Source organism: Drosophila bipectinata, chromosome XL (genome assembly GCF_030179905.1).
Source record: "Drosophila bipectinata strain 14024-0381.07 chromosome XL, DbipHiC1v2, whole genome shotgun sequence".
In the NCBI taxonomy this organism is placed as follows: Eukaryota; Metazoa; Arthropoda; class Insecta; order Diptera; family Drosophilidae; genus Drosophila; species Drosophila bipectinata.
In genome coordinates this window covers 22,996,066-23,019,819 of record NC_091734.1, presented here as the reverse complement: position 1 = coordinate 23,019,819, position 23,754 = coordinate 22,996,066, and the positions used below count along the sequence as shown (strand labels likewise).

Below are 23,754 nucleotides of genomic sequence, written 5' to 3'. Positions count from 1 at the left end.
TTATCAGCGTCTAAACAAAAAGGCAAATATGCATTGTTTTATTGTACATTCTAGAATGCATTCGAAACAATTCGAATGCGAACTGTAACTCTTACTCATTCAATTCGGTTTTCATCCCCCAAATGTTGTGCGAGATTAATTTAATTGTGATTAATTTTCGTCTCAGCATTCTAGCTCACTCAATTCATTTTCAAGGTTGTGCATTTGAATGTCGTTTTTTAGCTATTCATGCAGACCTCTATTACATACGTGAGAATCAAATTTTGAGAAACTTCAGTTTTAACTTAAGCCTTATCGTTTCGCGAGTGCTGTGGTATATTTGGAGGCGAATTAATAATTTATTTAATTTCAATTCCAAGCATAGCTCATCTCTGCTTCTTCCTCTTCTTTTGTTTTTTTCTTTCGTGTGCAATATAGGTCTAGTCTCTATTTTTGAAATTTTCCTTTGCTCTCTCCAAAGCTCCCGCTTCGGGAACTCTTTCACATAATTTTTTATATTCTTAATTTTTACAATGTGCCGGGTTCACTGCCTCAGTTTCGGATGCCATTTCCCGTAGTTCTGGTTCACATTATTGTTATAATAATTGTCGTGCTGTCCAAGACGAAATGAGGTCGTTCATGAGACAGACTAAGAATGGATTTAAATAGTTGATCACTGGTTTCCGAAAAATCAATGACCAGCTCTGTGCGCTTGAGACTCAGTTTAGCGGCCTTCAGCGGCTAAATGAGTCCCCTAAGCGTAAGAAATCCGCTGTTTCTGATCCGCAAAATAAAAGCCGATATAAAGGTTGAGGACATAACTAAATTTAAATATAATTATATAAGGCGCACGTCCTTATATAATTCAAGATTCGTGTGCCCGCGCTGATGTTCTCCACGATTTATTCACCTAGTTTTTGGCTAGAGAACATTTTCGTCCAAGAACATCAGCCCAGTACCGTAAAAAAAAGTTTTAAAGCCAGTGAGAGTGAAACTTCCCCATATCAGAATCACGGACCAACACTCCACCTCCACCCTTATATCTTATTTTTTTTTTATAGTGTGAGATAAACTAATCTCATTTAACAATTTGCATATTTAAAAAAATCTGCGACACGGCCTTCCTATCCTATCTCACGTCCTCGTGAGTGTATAATATAAAGGTTTACAAAATATTCTGTTATGTTCTATACAAAATATAGTTTAAGATGGTTTCACACTTTTTTTTATATCCTTGCAGAGGGTATTATAATTTTGTCCAAAAGTGTGCAACGCAGTGAAGGAGACATCTCCGACCCTATAAAGTATATATATTCTTGATCAGGATCACCTCCTGAGTTGATATAAGCATGTCCGTCTGTCCGTCTGTCTGTCTGTCTGTTTCTACGCGAACTAGTCTCTCAGTTTTAAAGCTATCGACTTGAAACATTGCACACACCCTTCTTGCCTTTGCACGCAGTATATAAGTCGGAACGACCGGGATCGGCCGACTATATCCTATAGCTGCCATATAACTGATTGATCGGAAATGGTATAACTTTGGTGTTTTTGAGTTAGAGAGTTCAAATTTGACATGAGTGCTATTTTTGGCAAAACATTACGACATTTCATAAGGATCGGCCGACTATATCCTATAGCTGCCATATAACTGAACGATCGGAAATGACCCAACTTTTTTGTTTTTGAAGATAGAAAGCTGGAACTTGGTACAGATTCTATTCTATATTCCGGTTTTAACTGCAAGGGTATATCAACTTCGGCTCCGCCCGAAGTTAGCTTTCCTTTCTTGTTTTCTTATTAAATTAAAGTCAAACACAATTATTTCAAAGTTTCTCTTATTTGTTTATGTCTAATTTTTATACAACTTTTGCCATGAGATTCGCATTACCACAGACTTAAATTCTAAAACTTTCAATTATTCATCTTTTTCTGCCATATAGCAATCATGTTCTTCATTAGTTTACAAAAACCATGCCATCAACTAGCACACAGTCATCCATAAAATAAACTGGCCAGTCAATAGGTGTGTTCATTTACCCCACAGCTTATATCTAGGCAAAACGTCCATCATAAATATCTCGCAGTTTGATTCATAAGCCGGCCAAATAAAAATTCACCGATCATTTTAAAAATTTCATTCTTTTTCTAAATCACAGCCCTCACCGGCTTAATCTGTGGTATCTCCATCACCACCTTCAAAATCACAGCCTTCACCGGCTTGATCTGTGGTATCTCTATCAGCACCTTCATCATTCAGCTACATGGCTTCTTCATCATCACACTCATCATCCAATTCTGTGGGAATCCCCTTCTCAGGAATACGTCTCAAAAATTCGTGAGAATATTTATATGTATGTCCTTCTATTATTTAAATCCTTAAGTCTATACCGGTCTCCTTCTAATATTTCGGTCACTAAGAAGTAATTCTTAAGTAATACGTAGTCACCGACCTTGTGTCTTATAATAGTAGCCTTAGCTTTATCAAATCTATCTTTATCATAATAGGCATCCTTTTCCATGTTTTGCTTTGCCATTTCTCTAACTCGGTCGATATCAACAACAAATGGCCTTGCTTCCTTGCCAATAAGCATTTTTAATGGGCTAATCTTAGTCACTCTATTGGGCGTACAAATAAGAGCCAGTTGAATTTCACAAAGAGCATCCTCCCATGACCCCTGACCTGTCTCAACCGCCGTTAGCATAGTTTTAGAGTACTCATAACTCGCTCTACTTGGCCATTGGTCCGACTAGCGCCCGTGGCGATCAAATGTAAATCTATTTTTTGATCAGAGCCATAATTAAGGAATGCTTTAGTAGAAAAACTACTTCCCTGATGTGCAATCAGACGAAAAGGAACACCAAACATCGGACACCGGGACAGTCTGCATTTAATACAGTTGTCGAAAAATTAGCGAACGTACTTGGACATCCTTTTAAACCAATAATACTTATACATTTTCTCAAGGGTTTTCACCCACCGAAGGTGCATAATGGACTCGTGCACATTATTTACGGAAGACCAACTTAACGGCTTGGGGATAATAGGGAGGCAACGAGTTTTACCATTCCTTTATTTCCTTATTTTTCTATACAGTGATCCAGCCCTTAATTCATACGTTTTGGCAAATACTTAGCAAGATTATCGTTACGCAATTTAGAAACAATAGACGACGTTTCCTCGTCGCGTTGCTGCTCAGCTAACAACCAATTATCAGTGATCTCTGTCAAATTTATATGTTTTTTCACTTTGAGCTTTGAGTTCCTTATGCAGCTCGTTTCTGGTTTGGATATCCGTGGTAAAGACCAAACGGCGCAATCGTTTACTGCAATCTGTTCGACAGCACTTTAACCAAAAAATGAAAGCAGTCGACCAAAGAAGCAACCAAAAAGTATAACGTGACGGTTGGATATTTTAGCTAACGGCGATGAAATCCAAACGGAGCACGATTTCTTGTTTGCAACACAGATATAAGTCACGACGCACTATTGGGCCATGATTTCACCAAGAAGGGTTGCCTGTTGATGGATGCAGAAAGTTTCACGTTTTTAACAAGGGAAATGGAAGGTGGATTACTAGTCACAGGAAAATGTTTATTAAGTTGTGGAATCCTCACCTTTTAAAAAGTCATTTCCATTTCGTCACGATCAAAATGATCAAAACCAGCCAAAAAGTCGCGCAGAGGTGAGGTCAAGCTATGCCCGGTGGAGTTGCGGATAGTCCCTGACGGAGTGGTCAAACCGTTTCGGCATTCCCCTACGAGATTGGCAGAAGAAGAAGCTGTTACTGTGAGAAACCATTGAAAGCATGGGGTGGAAGAATGGAAACAAAAGGAAATATGTAGTTCGATAATCATCATCTAGCGTAGCAAGCCGTATCGTCGTGGTCAGGAAGAAGAATGGTTCCTTAAGGGTCTGCGTCGACTACAGAAAGCTAAATAGCATGCTGTTGATAGATGTCTTTCCGGTACCACTGATACGGGACATGCTGGAGAGACTGCAGGAAGCAAAGGGGTTTACAATCATAGACTTAGAGAACGGATTTTTTCATACGACAATCGTAGAGGAAAGTAAGCAGTATACAAGCCTTCTTGACTTTAACAGAGCCCCTTTGGATTCAAAAATTGTTCAGAAGCGTTTATGAGGTTTGTGCAGCATATTATTCAAGAAATAATTAATGTGGACATTATGCAGTTGTTTAGACATAAGGTTGAACATAACAAATAAAAGCTTCAATACTTTTAAAATATTTAAAATATTAAAATTCAAATTAAATAATACTTTCATTAATTATTAAAAGAAAAAAATGTATTAACCAAATATAAGAACAAAAATAGACATATATACAGTCCACTAAAAATTGTAATCAAAGGAAAGGTTAAAGTAACATAAAATTTATTCATTTGATCAAATTTATTCAAGTTCAGACATAAAGTTTAATATAACAAATAAAATCTTAAATAATTTTAAAATATTTATAATATTAAAATTGAAATTAAATAATACTTCCACTAATTATTAAAAGAAAAAAATGTATTAACGAAATATAAGAACAAAAATAGAAATATAATATATATACAGTCCACTAAAAATTGTAATCAAAGGAAAGGTTAAAGCAACATCAAATTTATTCATTTGATCAAATTTATTCATTCATTGGAATAAGACCTATTATTTGGGGCTCCTCTTAACAGCAGTTGTGATTGGACGATAATCTTATTTACGCCGAGACGCCAGAAAAATGTTTGAAAAAGACTGAGATAGTTCTCCAGAAGTCTGCACGACATAATCTTCACATTTTTGGGGGATATCATCGAAGTTGTCCGTGTCAGGCCGGGAGTGGAAAAAACAGCAGAAGTTAGTCGTTTTGGAGTCAAAGGAGTTCAGTCTTTCCTAGGTCTTACGGGAAAGTTTAGCGCCCGTGGCAATCAAATGTAAATAATATAAAAAAAATTTCAGAAAATTTATACCAGGATACTGAAAAAAAGGGTGTCGCATTTATAATGTGTCCTACTGAAGAACAATTGATGGAGCTAGTAAGCAAGAGCTAGTGAATGAGCCTTCTTTGCATATTTACTCGAGGGGAGCGCCAAAAGATCTACATACAGACGCGTCTAAACATGGGTTTTGTGCGGTGTTACCACAGCAGCTAGGCAGCTCGCACCGCATTTACTATTGGAGCAAGAAGACATCAGAAGCTGAGTTGAGACGTCACAGCTTTTATTTAGAAGTTAAAGCTGCATATCTAGCCTTAAAAATGTTTCGTCATTATCTGCTGGGAATTAAATTAAAGTTCGTAACTGATTGTGCTGCATTTGCTTAACAGCAGTTAAGCAGGACCTGTCGGAGAAGTCGGTTCATGATTGCTGTATATGCAAGATTTTGTTTGAAGCTGGAAACCCGATGAACCATGTGGATTGTTAAGTCGATTTCCTTAATACTGTATGTGTGTAATGGCAGAATTGTCGGTTCGTCTAAAGCAAGCCCAACAGAAGAACGAATCTATTCAAGTAATCATGGAGATCCTTAAAATCCAGCCGCATGAAAACTTGAAGCCGAAAGGTTGTTTAAAGAAGTCGACGGGAACGAGTTGCTGATGGTGCCAAAGCTGACGGAGCGAGGAGTTATTTCAGGACGGGAAGAAAGCGAGCGAGGGAAAACAAGAAGGCCTGTTAAACTGCATTGAAAAGGGCGACGCGCCGCTACAAACACTGCACATATATCATTTGGATCCGATGGATGCATCAGCGATGCTGTACAAAAACATGCTAGCAGTGGTTGACGTGTTCTCAAAGTGGGCACGAGGAAGTCATACGGAAGCTGAGCGAATGGTCCAAGGTTTTTAAGTTCCCGAGACGTATACGAAAGCGAACTCGTACGAACGAATGAAAGAACTCTGAAGGCGTTCCGGCGTGATCACCTCTTTTTAGGCGATCTGAACGTTCAGTGTCACTAGTACGTACGTTACGACTGGTACGACCACAAGGAAACTTTGTAAATCACTTTTTTACCATTAAAATTGATGGTGCTGAGTTCCTGTATATTTATTAATATTTTCCCCGGTTTTAGAGATGGTTTTTAACGTAAAAAGTATTTTTTCTTAAGTAAAAAACTTTTTTTCCATTTTCGTAAAAATTTACGAGGTTGACTGCTTTGAATTGCTATCAAACACCAACTGCATGACGTAAGTAGGGAGTAAATAGACAATCGGCTGATTTTTTGCGTCATATCCGTGTATGCATGTATATGTTGGTGGGAAAGTAAATCCACAATCCAATATACACTCACATATATAAATACTCCTAAATAAAAAATACATATTGACATTTCATCCGACCCTGACATAAATATGTCTCCTACAAGAAAGTGATAAAAAGGGATCGCAGCAGGTCAATTGGTTCCTTCAGGGTGGATTTTCACTTTTCTATGAAAAGGTTTTCTTGTGATATACTTACTCCTTGTAAAATTCTGTGTTTTATTTTATATTATAAAATTAAATTTCTTTATATAAGTCCGAGTTAATTTAAAATTAATTAAAAAAGAATTGGAGTCAAAAATCCTTTTAAATGATATGCAACATTATAAGAAAATTTTGGAAATTATTTTTTAAATAATTATTTGTTCTTCATCATTAATTATAAATTAATTACAAAAGAATAGTAGTAAAATATACTTTTAAATGAACTGCAGCAACATGAATATAATTTTTGTAAATAAGCATTTTTTTTGTTCATCAATTTTATTTATTTTTTCACGATCCTGAATCTTATTTATTTTTTCACGATCCTGAATCTTAGACAGGTATCTTAAGTGGGCAGTTGAATTTGTAGGGAATTAGGCAAACGGCGTATAAGCGGCAGAAAAATTTTAGTATGTAATTAGGCAAACGGCGGACGACGTAAATTTAGTGACGCCATATATGGGTCAAGTTTGTGTAAAATTGGGCAGCGCCATCTACCGTAATATTTAACACGTTACGCCCTTTATTGGCAAACGATCATGCGCATAAAAGCAAACGATCATGTCAAAAATTAAACTTGCCAGCAGTGTTGCCGTTTTATCCTTTTTTCGGACAGATCTGTCCGGTTTTTAACTGCGTCAGCCGGAAAAAATTTAAAACATCCCCTAGCCTTTTATCTGTCCTTTTCTTATTTTGGCCTGGCCTTTTTATCTGCTTTTTATTTTTGTGTAAAGTGCTGAAAAGTAATCCAAATGTACATTACTTTTATATCAATAGCAGCACTTGATAATTAATTCAACCCTGTTGTAATCGTAAATCGTATGTATCGATTAATACAATTGTTACTTTTATTGTGAAATTTGTGCGGGAAAGATGCCAAAAGAAATTTACAAGCAAAAGTTTCGTGATTCATGGCTAAATCCACCGTATCTGGTGCAGTGGATGTGTCGTGCAAATGCAGAAGTTCAGCGTGTTATTAGCCAAGCTAATTTGGTAAAAACCAAATTGCGCAACCAACTGCAAATAGAAAATTTAAATGCGATTTTATCGATCAGATAAATATTTTAATACTCTTTTGTTTCACAAATTTATTTAAATTGTTTTTTTCTTTTTTAGGTTTGGGCTACGCAAGAAAGGCGATGTTCTAAACGATTTGGCCACCAATAAAGAGTTATACTACATACAATTTATGGAAAAAATATTTTGTCTTGTTTTTTGTCCGTTTTTTTTAAATTTTGTCCTTTTCTATCCTTTTTTTATAATCAATCTAGCCTTTTTCTGTAACATGCTGACGGCAACACTGCTTGCCAGGATCATCGCCGTCTATGTTTTCTACATTTTCTGATATCTTGCATTGGTTTCGATTAAGAGAAATATGCATGTAAAGAAAAGATCATGTAAAAATGAAACTTGTCAGGATCATCGCCGTCTATGTTTTCTATATTTTCTGATATCTTGCATTGGTTCCCATTAAGGGAAATATGCATGTAAAGAAAAGATCATGTAAAAATGAAACTTGCCAGGATCATCGTTTGCCTAATTACATACTACTACAATTTTTCTGCCGCTTATACGCCGTTTGCCTAATTCCCTACAAATTCAACTGCCCACTTAAGATACCTTTCTAAGATTCAGGATCGTGAAAAAATAAATAAGATTCAGGATCGTGAAAAAATAAATAAAATTTATGAACAAAATAAATGCTTATTTACAAAAATTATATTCATGTTGCTGCAGTTCATTTAAAAGTGTATTTTACTACAATTCTTTTGTAATTAATTTATAATTAATGATGAAGAACAAATTATTATTTAAAAAAAAAATATCCAAAATTTTATTATGGTGTTGCGTATTATTTAAAAGGATTTTTTACTCCAATTCTTTTTTAATTAATTTTAAATTAACTCTGACTTATATAAAGAAATTTAATTTTATAATATAAAATATAATACAGAATTTTACAAGGAGTAAGTATATCACAAGAAAACCTTTTCGTAGAAAAGTGAAAATCCACCCTGAAGGGTCAAGAAAAAAAAATAGGAACCAATTGACCTGCTGCGATCCCTTTTTATCACTTTCTTGCAGGAGACAAGAGACCCTGAAGAAGGGACAAGAAGGGAGACAAGAAGGGTATTTATGTCAGGGTCGGATGAAAGGTCAATATGTGTTTTTTTGTTAGGAGTATTTATATATGTGAGTGTATATTGGATTGTGGATTTACGTCCCCACCAACATATACATGCATACACGGATATGACGCAAGAAATCAGCCGATTGCCTATTTACTCCCTACTGACGTAGCTTGCTCAAAATTTTACAGTTGCCAAATAATAGATTACAGTTGATGGCAGCCTTGTTAAATTTGGAATAGGGAAAGGAAATTCGCTGGAAGTTCAGAAAGTAATTTACTTATATGACATATGACAACTATACATGATATGACAACTGACATATTATAAGACAACTATATGCTAAAAAGGTCCAATCTGTAAAATCTGCCTACAAGCAATTCAGGGCTCTGTGCAAAATCTCATCTTATAAGAACAAATATCATTAGCTTTCACAGTCTCCTAACATGCCTAAATGCTTTAAGCGCATCTATTTGTCTCCCTGTCAAAAAATATCATTTATGGAATCGAATATGATTCCTTCAATGCATTATAAATATCTGGACAAAATAAATATAAACCAGCTAAGGCTAAGGTTTAAAGGTATCTCCCTTTCGCATTTTTATGAGGTCTGGGTAAGAAATCAATTCCTTAGTCCTAAAATTCTTAAGAAGTTTTCAAGATTTCAATAAATTAAATTTTTTTCGGTATTTTATTGTAGGTCAGTGTTACAAAAGAGGTATTTCCCTTAAATAATAACTTTTAAAAAGGAAACAAATAAAACAAAGCAGATATATAATATATTACTTTGGAACAGGTTTAATATTATATTGTTATATTGTTAAATATATTATAATATATAATATAATAATATATAATTTTTAAGGACAGAAACTATTATATTGAAGTTTTAAATACAATGAAACCTTTTTGCAGGCGAAGAATGCTTTTGCCGTGATTGGCATGGTTGTATTATGGCTCAGTCAATTGTCGGCCAAGAGAATGTGCAGCCTTACAAATTTTCTGAATGCAGTAAAAAGGATTATATCGATTCTTTGCGAACTGGTCATGGATTATGTCTGCTCAATAAGCCAAATGAAGTAAGCATAAATAAAATTTATTTAATAATATATATTGCTTAAATACATATCTTTAAAGTTGTGTATATTATTTAAATTTGAACTAAAAGCCTAATCTAATTAAAAACATAAATTTATATATTTTATCTATTGTATATATATACATATATAAAAGAAAGTCGTATTATGTTACACCACTTATAATTCAAGAACGGCAGAACAAATTTGAGTGAAAATTGGTAGGGAGGTAGCATAGAGCAAAGATTATAGCAAGTACATAGATGGGACATCAGGGCCCCAGGGTCAACTTTTTTCGTTGAGCTTGTTGGTGAGGGGAGAACGCAAATGCATACGATTTCACTTTTAGAACTCTTTACATGTATCCGTCAAAAAAAATGTGTGCCTTTGTGTATATGTGTGACTCTTCGCACGGCGACGTAAAAATGTTTGGCTTCTAAATTTCAATTTCAGTTTTTCATCGTTTCTGTTTACAATGCGTCGATGTGGTAGTAAAACAAATAGTACTTTTGTTCGCTTCCGACCAAGTCAGGGTGGTAGCCCAATGCATGGAGTAGTTGCTCTCTGTACGATTTTCGAATCGAATTCGAGATTCGAATCCTCCTTAGGACTTTTGGTGTTTTTCTAATTATCTTTCAGCTCTTTCTTCAAATTGAATTAAATGAAAATGACCTGGGTATCTAAGATATAAAGAAAATACTAAGCATATTAAAAATAGTATTAAGGATCTGGGAAATAAATCATATCCTTGATTAGACACAGTTGGAAAATTTTGATTTTTGGAAAAGGAACTGGTATTACTGAATAAAAGATATTTAACGAAAGCTCCTCAAAAAAAAATTTCAATTGGCCTATGGCATTGGTGCCCAAGCTCTGCATACGGGAGAGAAAACTTTCTATTATAGTAACACTCACAAGGGGCTTAAAAAAATCAATGTAATAAGAAATACATTTTATTATAGAAATTAAAAAAAGGGCCTCCATTTTGTATGGCAAATAATGCAGAGCTTCTTACTTTAAAAAATGTTCTGCGAAAAAGAAATGTATCGCTTCAGGTCGACCATTTTGGTAATGGTCTATGGTATTAGATGCGACAAGATGAGCGAAAAAAAAAAAATATATAAATTTCTGGAATGAAATGCTGTGTTAAATCCTGCACGAAATCTAGGCGTCATTTTTCTAATCTAAAGTTTTTTAAACATTCGTCCTCGGATTTAATTTTAGGACAAATATGAAGGGGAAAATGTGGCATTATCTTAAACGATTATAATAAGAATCTAACAATTTGTGAAAATCATTTTTCGGCGGCTTTCATTAGAAAAAGTACTTAAAAAAGGAAGCTATTCCAACATTAAATTTGGATATGGCGGTGGAAGATGTGGCGTTTGAGCCGATCGGCAAAGCATATATTACAAAAGACCAGTGTTGTAAATGCGAAAAAATATAAAAAGCCAACAAGTTCTTCCAAAAAAAAATCAAACCCTATTAAAAAAAATTTAAAATCTTCGAAAAAAATTATCATAAAAATATCCATCGATTCGGCTCAAAAAAGGAAACTTCAAAAGCTGGTATAATTGACAGAATTGACTCCATTCAGAATATTAGTCCAGAAACAAAAACGTTTTGCAAATTACTTTTAAGTAGACGAGCCAAGGAGTACTCCCCAGAGGTACATTGGTTGGCCCAAAACATTTTCTGTATGTCGCATTCTAAATATTCTTTTCTGCGGAACAAATTAAATTTGAACATGCCCCACATAAAAACCCTTTAACGATGGGCTCCGATGGGCTCCTCCCTTTACCGATGAGTTCCTATGAAACAACTACAACATGGTTTTACAAACAATTCTTTTAAAAAATTAAACAAAAAACATGAAAGGAATGCTAACTTCGGTCGGAGCCGGAGTGGATATACCCTTGCAAGTAAACACGGATATATATCGCAAAAATCGGATATAGTTTACCGATCATTATGAGAATATCATTATGAAATATAACCAATTTATAACAATACAAAACCTAAGAAAAGTCCCAAACTTCTATCTTGAAAAAAAAAACAAAAGTTGGTATTTTTACCAAATACCAAAAATTATTTCTTATCGTTCAGCTATGGCAGCTATAACATATAGTTGGCCGATCCTTACGAAATTTGGTGGGTCGTATTATTTGGCCAAAAATAGCACTCATGCTAAACTCAAACTCTCTAACTCAAAAACAACTTAACAGCATTTCCGATCAATCAGTTATATTACAGTTAAAGGATATAGTCGGCCGACTTCGGTTGTTCTGACTTCGGTTGTTAGGGATAGAGGTAAAGGCCATAATATGTGACCAAGCCAACCGAAGTTGCTATTTTCAGCTAGGAGCAACTAAAGAAAACCCTTTTTTTCATTTCAAAAAACGAATTTTTTGTATGTACGATTTCCCACATCAAATCATTTAGAAATGGACTCCAGACCTGCGACTTAAGTACACCGGATGGGGAGGTTAGATATCAGGTCTTGAAGGAGTTTTGGCAGATGGAGGAAGACCAAAAACGAAAATGTGCCCAAAATTGACAAGGAAGCATATATATCCAAAAACTTTTGAAAAAATGCGTGTGAAATATGCGGCAGAGTTACTTTGTAAAATAGTTCAGGCGGCCATTAAAACAATTTTTGATACCGTCAAATTTAATTCAGTGTCCATATCCATATCTACGGCAGTATTTATAGAAAAGGTGGATACAATTTTTGACTGCATGAATAGTGGAACCTTATATGGACAAAATAAATATAGATCAACCTTGCAAATAAATAGCAAGTCATTAGAACTTATAAAATATTTTCAAAATTATATAAAGGATATTCATTTCGTAAATGAGAAAAAAAAGTTCTTCCCTTTGTTGGTATTGGGTGATTTCAAATGCTATTGCTATGCTATCTTATGCTATCATTATGACTAAATTCTTTAACCAAGACTGCCTAGAAAACACTTTCGCTGTGCTAAGACAGAAAGGGAGCAAAGCTGAAATAAATTCGACCATGACAAGAATAATTTCTTTTAAAGTTATTAAATATAATTCATCTGCCAATTGTGAAATTGACGAGCCTCTTGAGCGACCAATTATTTCAATGATCCCCGAAGAAAATTCTCTAGACGTAGCACAATTACTTGACGAAGACATCATACACAGTTGCAACACAGATACCATTCATGACATAGATAATGACTATTTTTGATCTGTTCATTATACCCTTGCAGAGGGTATTATAATTTTGTCCAAAAGTGTGCAACGCAGTGAAGGAGACATCTCCGACCCTATAAAGTATATATATTCTTGATCAGGATCACCTCCTGAGTTGATATGAGCATGTCCGTCTGTCCGTCTGTCCGTCTGTCTGTCTGTCCGTCTGTCTGTTTCTACGCAAACTAGTCTCTCAGTTTTAAAGCTATCGTCTTGAAACTTTGCACACACCCTTCTTTCCTTTGCACGCAGTATATAAATCGGAACGGCCCGGATCGGCCGACTATATCCTATAGCTGCCATATAACTGATTGATCGGAAATGGTATAACTTTGGTGTTTTTAGAGACATGAGAGCTATTTTTGGCAAATTATTGTGACATGCCAAATTTCATAAGGATCGGCCGACTATATCTTATAGCTGCCATATAACTGAACGATCGGAAATGACCTAACTTTCGTGTTTTTGAAGATAGAAAGCTGAAACTTAATACAGATTCTATTATTGGCCAGTTGATCCGACCTACCAAATTTCATTAGGATCGGTCGACTATATCGACTATAGCTGCCATATAACTGAACGATCGGAAATGGTACTTGGTAGAAATATCAACTTTCGTATTTTTGAAGATAGAAGTTTGGGACTTATTTTAGATTTTGTATTTCAGTAAATAGGTTTTATTATGATGTAATCATAAGGATCTGCCAACTATATCCAATGTTTGCGATATATATCCGGTTTTAACTGCAAGGGTAAATAAACTTCGGCTCCGCCCGAAGTTAGCTTTCCTTTCTTGTTATACCCTTGCAGAGGGTATTATAATTTTGTCCAAAAGTGTGCAACGCAGTGAAGGAGACATCTCCGACCCTATAAAGTATATATATTCTTGATCAGGATCACCTCCTGAGTTGATATGAGCATGTCCGTCTGTCCGTCTGTCCGTCTGTCTGTCTGTCCGTCTGTCTGTTTCTACGCAAACTAGTCTCTCAGTTTTAAAGCTATCGTCTTGAAACTTTGCACACACCCTTCTTTCCTTTGCACGCAGTATATAAGTCAGAACGGCCCGGATCGGCCGACTATATCCTATAGCTGCCATATAACTGATTGATCGGAAATGGTATAACTTTGATATTTTTAGAGTTAGAGAGTTTAAATTTTAGGTGAGAGCTATTTTTGGCAAAATAATACGACATGCCAAATTTCATTAGGATCGGCCGACTATATCCTATAGCTGTCATATAACTGAACGATCGGAAATGACCCAACTTTCGTGTTTTTGAAGATAGAAAGCTGGAATTTAGTACAGACTCTATTTTTGGTCAGTTGATCCAACCTACCAAATTTCATTAGGATCGGCCGACTATATCCTATAGCTGCCATATAACTGAACGATCGGAAATGGTATTTAATAGAAATATCAACTTTCGTATTTTTGAAGATAGAAGCTTGGGACTTTTTTTAGATTTTGTATTGTAATAAATTGGAGTATATATTCCTATTCCCATAAGGATCGGCCAACTATATCCGATGTTTGCGATATATATCCGGTTTTAACTGCAAGGGTATATAAACTTCGGCTCCGCCCGAAGTTAGCTTTCCTTTCTTGTTTTATTTTACAACTTGTTTCTGAAAGATATTTTATAGGGTATGTGGCCTTAAAGACACTTCCTAAAATAAATTGTGACGCTTGCAAAATAGATTTAATGAAACAGGACGAAACCATATCAGCGCCGAGTAAAATATTTTTATTTCAAAAAATGTATCACTCGGATAGTGATTTCGGGAGTGTAATTGCCCCATCTCAATATTTTATGAACGGAGTTTTTGGAGTTTTTGATACGATTTTTAAAGAACACCCAGAAACATTTGGTTTAAGAGCAAAAATTATAGACGCATGTAAGATATCGACACCGGTATACTTTGACGGAGATTGTTAGGTCCATAAAATTAAAATATTAAGGTTTTTATTAATAGTTTTAATACAAAAACATTGTGAGTTGGGTCTACAAAAATTTAGTTTACAAAAAAATTGTGAAAAATTGGTAAATAAAATTCCGAGGATGTCCGTCCGCCATTTTGTCATCCGCCTCGTCCGTATTTTCCCCATTCCGCTATTTTCTCATAATAAAATTAATAAAAACATTATTATTTTTTATTATTATTATTATTTATTTATTACATTATTATTATTACATTAAAACAATTGAAATAAAATTAAATTAAAAATAACAAGAAAGGAAAGCTAACTTCGGGCGGGTCCGAAGTTTATATACCCTTGCAGCTAAAACCGGATATATATCGCAAACATCGGATATAGTTGGCCGATCCTTATGAAATTTGGTAGGATGGATCAAAATTTAATCTGTACCAAGTTCCAGCTTTCTATCTTCAAAAACACGAAAGTTGGGTCATTTCCGATCGTTCAGTTATATGGCAGCTATAGGATATAGTCGGCCGATCCTTATGAAATTTGGTACGTTGGATCAACTGACCAAAAATAGAATCTGTATTAAATTTCAGCTTTCTATCTTCAAAAAAACGAAAGTTGGGTCATTTCCGATCGTTCAGTTATATGGCAGCTATAAGATATAGTCGGCCGATCCTTATGAAATTTGGCACGTCGTAATGTTTTGCCAAAAATAGCACTCATGTTAAATTTGAACTCTCTAACTCTAAAAACACTAAAGTTATACCATTTCCGATCAATCAGTTATATGGCAGCTATAGGATATAGTCGGCCGATCCCGGTCGTTCCGACTTATATACTGCGTGCAAAGGAAAGAAGGGTGTGTGCAAAGTTTCAAGACGATAGCTTTAAAACTGAGAGACTAGTTCGCGTAGAAACAGACAGACAGACAGACGGACAGACGGACATGCTCATATCAACTCAGGAGGTGATCCTGATCAAGAATATATATACTTTATAGGGTCGGAGATGTCTCCTTCACTGCGTTGCACACTTTTGGACAAAATTATAATACCCTCTGCAAGGGTATAATAAAGGTAATATAAAACAAGAAAGGAAAGCTAACTTCGGGCGGAGCCGAAGTTTATATACCCTTGCAGTTAAAACCGGATATATATCGCAAACATCGGATATAGTTGGCCGATCCTTATGGGAATAGGAATATAAACTCCAGTTTATTACAATACAAAATCTAAAAAAAGTCCCAAGCTTCTATCTTCAAAAATACGAAAGTTGATATTTCTACCAAATACCATTTCCGATCGTTCAGTTATATGGCAGCTATAGGATATAGTCGGCCGATCCTAATGAAATTTGGTAGGTTGGATCAACTGACCAAAAATAGAGTCTGTAATAAATTCCAGCTTTCTATCTTCAAAAACACGAAAGTTGGGTCATTTCCGATCGTTCAGTTATATGACAGCTATAGGATATAGTCGGCCGATCCTTATGAAATTTGGCATGTCGTATTATTTTGCCAAAAATAGCTCTCACCTAAAATTTGAACTCTCTTACTCTAAAAATACCAAAGTTATACCATATCCGATCAATCAGTTATATGGCAGCTATAGGATATAGTCGGCCGATCCGGGCCGTTCTGACTTATATACTGCGTGCAAAGGAAAGAAGGGTGTGTGCAAAGTTTCAAGACGATAGCTTTAAAACTGAGAGACTAGTTTGCGTAGAAACAGACAGACGGACAGACAGACAGACGGACAGACGGACATGCTCATATCAACTCAGGAGGTGATCCTGATCAAGAATATATATACTTTATAGGGTCGGAGATGTCTCCTTCACTGCGTTGCACACTTTTGGACAAAATTATAATACCCTCTGCAAGGGTATAACAAGAAAGGAAAGCTAACTTCGGGCGGAGCCGAAGTTTATATACCCTTGCAGTTAAAACCGGATATATATCGCAAACATTGGATATAGTTGGCAGATCCTTATGATTACATCATAATAAAACCTATTTACTGAAATACAAAATCTAAAATAAGTCCCAAACTTCTATCTTCAAAAATACGAAAGTTGATATTTCTACCAAGTACCATTTCCGATCGTTCAGTTATATGGCAGCTATAGTCGATATAGTCGACCGATCCTAATGAAATTTGGTAGGTCGGATCAACTGGCCAATAATAGAATCTGTATTAAGTTTCAGCTTTCTATCTTCAAAAACACGAAAGTTAGGTCATTTCCGATCGTTCAGTTATATGGCAGCTATAAGATATAGTCGGCCGATCCTTATGAAATTTGGCATGTCACAATAATTTGCCAAAAATAGCTCTCATGTCTCTAAAAACACCAAAGTTATACCATTTCCGATCAATCAGTTATATGGCAGCTATAGGATATAGTCGGCCGATCCGGGCCGTTCCGACTTATATACTGCGTGCAAAGGAAAGAAGGGTGTGTGTAAAGTTTCAAGACGATAGCTTCAAAACTGAGAGACTAGTTCGCGTAGAAACGGACAGACAGACAGACAGACAGACGGACAGACGGACAGACGGACATGCTCATATCAACTCAGGAGGTGATCCTGATCAAGAATATATATACTTTATAGGGTCGGAGATGTCTCCTTCACTGCGTTGCACACTTTTGGACAAAATTATAATACCCTCTGCAAGGGTATAAAAATTAACAATAAAAGTAAATATTATTATAATAATCTTAAAACTAAAATCCACTTTTTATAAAATGAAAGAACCTCACATGTGAAATCGAACCCGGGACCCCAAGGGTATCTGTAGATACTTAAGGGATCTGTAGATACTTAAAGTTGGTATTGAAGTAAACGCGTAAATCCATAGCAAAAACAGAACTGAAGAGTAATGACGATATGAAGAGTAAAGACGATATTCCTGATCTCTTTGCTCTCACACTGGTTCGATGCGAACGTTTCAAACTTTCATCGTTCCAAAGATGTTACGTAATAAAAATAGAATTCTTTCTTTCCCTCTCTCATCTGCTAGCCGTTTTTCGTGGAACCCGCTCTCAAATGTTTTCATTTTTACAGCAGGTTCCACAACGCAGCCTGCCAATATGCCGTACAACCCGCACTTATAAATATTGTTACAGCGGGTTCCACAACGAACTGAGGCGAATTTAAAGAGATTTTGAAATTTTGTATTTTTCTGGATTGAATTATATATTTTTGAAAATACATTAAAAGAAGAACAAGAACTTCGGGCAAAGCGGAAGTTGACATACAGCAGTTAGAACCAGATATATATCGCAAACACCGGATATGGTTGGCCGATCCTTATGATCCTTATCATAATAAAATGAATTAATTACAATAAAATATCTAAAAAAAAGTCTCCAGCTTCTATCTTCAAAATACCGAAGCTGTTATTTTACCAAAACCCATTTTCGATCGTTCAGTTATATGGCAGCTTTAGAATATAGGCGGCCGATCGTTGTGAAATTGGCTAGATTGAATTAAATGACCAAAAATATAAACTGTACTAAGTTCCAGCTTTCTATCTTCAAAAACACGGAAGTTGGGTCATTTCCGATCGTTCAGTTATGTGGTAGATATAGGATATAGTCCGCCGATCCTTCTGAAATTCGGTAGGTCTGATCAACTGACCAAAAATAGAATCTGTACTAAGTTCCAGCTTTCTATCTTCAAAATCACGAAAGTTGGGTCATTTCAGATCGTTCAATTATATGGCAGCTATAGGATATAGTCGGCCGATCCTTATGAAATTTGGTAGGTTGGATCAACTGACCAAAAATAGAATCTGTATTAAGTTCCATCTTTCTATCTTCAAGAACACGGAAGTTTGGTCATTTCCGATCGTTCAGTTATGTGGTAGATGTAGGATATAGTCGTCCGATCCTTCTAAAATTCGGTAGGTCTGATCAACTGACCAAAAATAGAATCTGTGTTAAGTTCCGTCTGTAATCGTTCAGTTATATGGTAGCTATAGAATATAGTCGGCCGATCCTTACGAAATTTAGCATGTCGTATTATTTTGCCAAAAATAGCTCTCATGTAAAATTTGAGCTCTAACTCTCTAACTCTAAAAACACCAAAGTTATACCATTTCCGATCAATCAGTTATATGGAAGCTATAGGATATAGTCGGACGATCCCATTCCGACTGCGTTATATACTGCATGCGAAAGAAAGAAGGATGTATGCAAAGTTTCAAGACGATAGCTTTAAAACTGAGAGACTAGTTTGCGTAGAAACAGACAGACGAACATGCTTATCAACTCAGGAGGTGATCCTGATCAAGAATTCATATACTTTATAGGGTCGCAAATGTCTCCTTCACTGCGTTTCACACACTTGATCAAAATTAAAATACCCTCTGCAAGGGTATAAAAATAGGTATTGTCGTCTTCCCTTGCGACGATATCATCTTGCTTTTCACCTACATAATGGTAGTTGGGGTGTACATTAGAGATCTGCATGAATAGCTAAAAAACAACATTCAAATGCACAACATTGAAAATGATTTGAGTGAGATAGAATGCTGAGACGAAAATTAATGAATGAGTGAGATCGTCTGTGTATGTCTCTTGACACTCAGTTTAGAGGCTTTCAGCGGCTAAATGAGTCCCCTTAGCGTAAGAAATCTGCTGCTTGTGATCCGCCTCAGCCTGCTCAGCCGACAAAACCGCTGCCGCTCATATCTCTGGCCACCCCAAGAAAAATTCGCCGCCCGAATTTCTCAATACAAATGAGCAATTGTTCGACATGTCCTCCGTGGCATCCCTTCAAGGGAAAAATCATTAAAATCAAAAATCATAAGTGAAAATCATGCATTAAAATCATTTTGTCCGCAAAGTCTTTATACATTACATGTTCATATATAACGCATTCGTCCGAAACGACCACCCCTGCTTACGTTTGAAAATTCCTCTGCGACCTCTGAGCAGGCCATTGCCGATCTATTCGCTGAATTTTTTCAAACAACTTATTCTCCGCCTAAATTGACAGATCAGCCTTACGCATATAACATTCATGCAGCAAATCTTATTTTCTATCCGTTTTTCTCTGATAACAACTTATTATCTAATCTTTTAAGGGTCAAACCCATTTATTCGCCAGGCTCCACGGAGTACCCGGAAGTGTGCTAAAATACTGTGCCAGGGCTCTGTGCAAACCTCCTTATAGACTTTTCAACTTATCTTTGGAAACCTCGATTTTTCCCGTTAAGTGAAAGAAATATTTCATAATTCCCTTACATAAACAAAGGAAAAATTCTGATGCTGCCAACTCCAGAGGCATCTCTAAATTGTCGGCAGTTCCAAAGTTATTTGAAAAACAAGAAAGAAAAGCTAACTTCGGGCGGAGCCGAAGTTTATATACCCTTGTACGTAAAATAGGATATATATCGCAAACATTGAATATAGTTGGCCAATCCTTATGAGAATATCATAAAAAAACCAATTAATTAAAATTAATATTACTATAAAGTATAGTATAATTACTATAAAAAATATATATTCTTGACCAGGATCACCTCCTGAGTTGATATGAGCATGTCCGTCTGTCCGTATATCTGTCTGTTTCTACGAAAACTTGTCTCTCAGTTTTAAAGCTATCGACTTAAAACTTTGCACACACCCTTCTTTCCTTTGCACGCAGTATATAAGTTGGAACGACCGGGATCGGCCGACTATATCCTATAGCTGCCATATAACTGATTGATTGGAAATGGTATAAATTTGGTGTTTTTAAAGTTAGAGAGTTCGAATTTTGTATGAATGCTTTTTTTAGAGTAATAATAGAATAATAATAAATATTTTATAAGGATCGGCCGACTATATCTTATAGCTGCCATATAAATGAACAATCGGAAATGACACAACTTTCGTGTTTTTGAAGATTCCTTAGCCACTGAAGTTCGACATATGCACTGCATGACCCTTTAAGGGTTTTGTTTGGTCATTGAGCGTTTTCAATGCCGTAAATAAAAGACGAATTTAAATTATTTTGGACGTTACAAATGTTTATTCCTGCATGCAGATGAAGCCGGATGATCCGCAGATAGACCAGCTTATGGTGCATGCAGGGACTCAAGTAAATACAGAGAGAGGGCGGCCCGACATGTCACCTCGAGCTAAAGCGCTCGAAAGTGGAGAGGGCGGCCCGACTTAGTCATTGCCGAGCTAAAACTCTCTATGGAAAGCTTGTTGAGTCGAGCGGCCGAGAGAGAGTCGGCTTGCGATCAACAAAGCCTTTGTACAAACTTAAGCCTAATAAATAAACATTACACTAATAATTACACTAAACATTACATAAACATTATTTAAACATAAACATTAAACGCCGTGCTGCTGCTTGACCCGACAGGTTTCTTGTTCGAACCTCAATGGTTTCTACTCTATAACATCTCTTCCCTTTCCTTTAAGTTTAAAATATAGAATTTTAAATTTCCTTACCAACTTTTCTTAGCTTAATATATTACAAATAGCTTAACATATACTAATAAATCGTTTCTCTTGCGCGGCTCTGTCGTCTGGGCTTCTAGGCTTTATAATGAATGCTGGCTGATGCTCTAATTGATGCACAAGCCATTTCCAACTTTAAAAGAACGCAAAAAAAAAAAACAAGAGAGAAAATATCATTTCGGGCGGAGCCGCATTTGATATACCCTTGCAGTTAAAACCGGATATGTATCGCAAACATCGGATTTAGGCCGATCCTTATGAGAATATCATAATATAACCCAATTTATTACAATACAAAATCTAAAAAAAGTCCCAAACTTCTATCTTCAAAAGTACCAAAGTCGGTATTTCTACCAAATACCATTTCCGATCGTTCAGTTATATGGCAGCTATAGGATAAAGTCGGCCGATCCTAATGAAATTTGGTAGGTCGGATCAACTGACCACAAATAGAATCACGGAAAACACGGAAGTTGGGCCATTTCCGATCGTTCAGTTATATGGCAGCTATAGGATATAGTCGGCCGATCCTTATGAAATCTGGCATGTCGTAATGTTTTGCCAAAAATAGCTCTCATGTCAAATTTGAACTCTCTAACTCTAAAAACACCAAAGTTATACCATTTCCGATCAATCAGTTATATGGCAGCTATAGGATATAGTCGGCCGATCCGGGCCGTTCCGACTTATATACTGCGTGCAAAGGAAAGAAGGGTGTGTGCAAAGTTTCAAGACGATAGCTTCAAAACTGAGAGACTAGTTTGCGTAGAAACAGACAGACGGACAGACAGACAGACGGACAGACGGACATGCTCATATCAACTCAGGAGGTGATCCTGATCAAGAGTATATATACTTTATAGGGTCTGAGATGTCTCCTTCACTGCGTTGCACACTTTTGGACAAAATTATAATACCCTCTGCAAGGGTATAAAAAGGCCCAAGCTTCTATATTCAAAGATACCAAAGTTAACTGTAACGAACTGTTCGGCTTCCGCTCGCAACAATTTACCACGGCTAGCTCACAGTCTTTGCGGGTCTGTTCCACCGAATTTATAGTTAGACGTCATTACCTGAGCCCAAAAATAATACAAATACCATAGAATTTTCCAAACTCTTTTTTGGAGGCTTTTCCCAAAATACAATAGCTTGATCTCAATCTCAGGTTCCGCTGTGTGTTGCTGCTCCTCCTGGTTCCGCCCGGCTCCGTCGTCGGCGCTTGTGCTGGTCGGTTTCTCCCGGTCGCTACCGCTGTGTTGCCAAAGATTCCCCTAACCGTCGCCTTTTCGCTGGCCACACGCGGGCCTTCCTACCTCTCGGAACACCTGTGACTGATCAAAGACTGGGCAGAGCTCTTCCGCTGCGATACTCCAAGGATCCACTGTGCATACGCGCAGCGGGCCGGGATTGGAGTTAGCTGCGGACTGTTACCGGCGCTACACCAGGACTCCGCGGATACGCGCTAGCGCCAGGATTGGGAGTTAGATACTGACTGCCCCCTCCGCGACACCTGAATACCGCGCATACGCGCTAGCGCCAGAGTTGGGAGTTGCTTGTGGTTGTCGCGCCCCTCACTACACCTGGAGACACCGCGCATACGAATTAGCCAGGATTGGAAGTTGCCGTTGATTATCGTGCGTCACGCCCTCGCTACACCGGAGACACACCGAGCATACACGCTAGCGAGTCCGGAGTTGGAAGTTTCGTTGCTGGTGACCGGGGTGTTATCAATTCGTCTCTAATTGGGCGTGAGTTTGCGAGTCGGCCTATCCTTGTTTTGTAGAACTACGCCTGTTGGGTTCGATTTTGGTAGTCGGTAAGGCGTTCGCCAGACTTGTCCTTTTGTCACTTTCTTGCAAGGCTACCTGCCGTGGTCGGGAATGGCCCAACTCGATTCCGAAACCCTGGGCTTTTAAAGGAACCGTCCTGCAACGATCCTTTCCTAGGTCGTTCTTTACGTTCTTCTTTCCTTCGGCTGTTGAACTCTCCAAAGGCGGTCCTTCAATTCTTACTACCGGGTCCTTTCTTAGAAACGCTCTAACACATGAATGTCGCACTCTCCAAAGGCGGTCCTTCAACTCAACGCTACAAGCTTCCTAAGAAGACTCGTTCCGATTCACTCCAATGGGCATCCTTTTATACTGATTGGAGCGCCCGTTAATCCTCCTGGATTCTGCTCCTGCCGTTAATTCTGCTTTCAAAATCACGTCATTTTCCCGTTGGCGGGTCGCCGTCCGTCGACCAGGCACACAACTTCTAAACGCGGCTGCGCGGCCGTCCCGAGAACCGTTACATTCCACGTCGTCTCTGCTTTCTCCCGGCGCGCTGCCCCTCTCACTGCTTCTTACGTCTTGCTGGCTTCTCATCTTTACTTTCCCCCCATCCCCCAGTTCTGCATGTGTGAAATAGTCCCAGCGCTTGACCGCTTTCGGACCACCTCAACCCCCCTCCCTTGACTTTGCCCCATGCCACCTGTCTTGGCGCGTGGGGAGACTAAATCTC

General features: G+C 37.1%; 1 protein-coding gene across 13 annotated transcripts in view; it reads left to right on the top strand.

Moving 5' to 3' along the window:
- The window catches only part of mmd (disintegrin and metalloproteinase domain-containing protein mind-meld), a 747,894-nt gene that overhangs the window by 465,925 nt on the left and 258,215 nt on the right, over positions 1-23,754 (top strand). For all 13 annotated transcript variants that reach the window (XR_011443137.1, XR_011443136.1, XM_070281095.1 and 10 more), the window contains exon 14: positions 9,481-9,644. Coding sequence is in view for 11 of the 13 variants with exons in the window: in XM_070281095.1 (XP_070137196.1) it covers positions 9,481-9,644 (164 nt within the window). In the remaining 2 variants the exon portion in view is untranslated. The remainder of the gene's footprint in view (positions 1-9,480; positions 9,645-23,754) is intronic.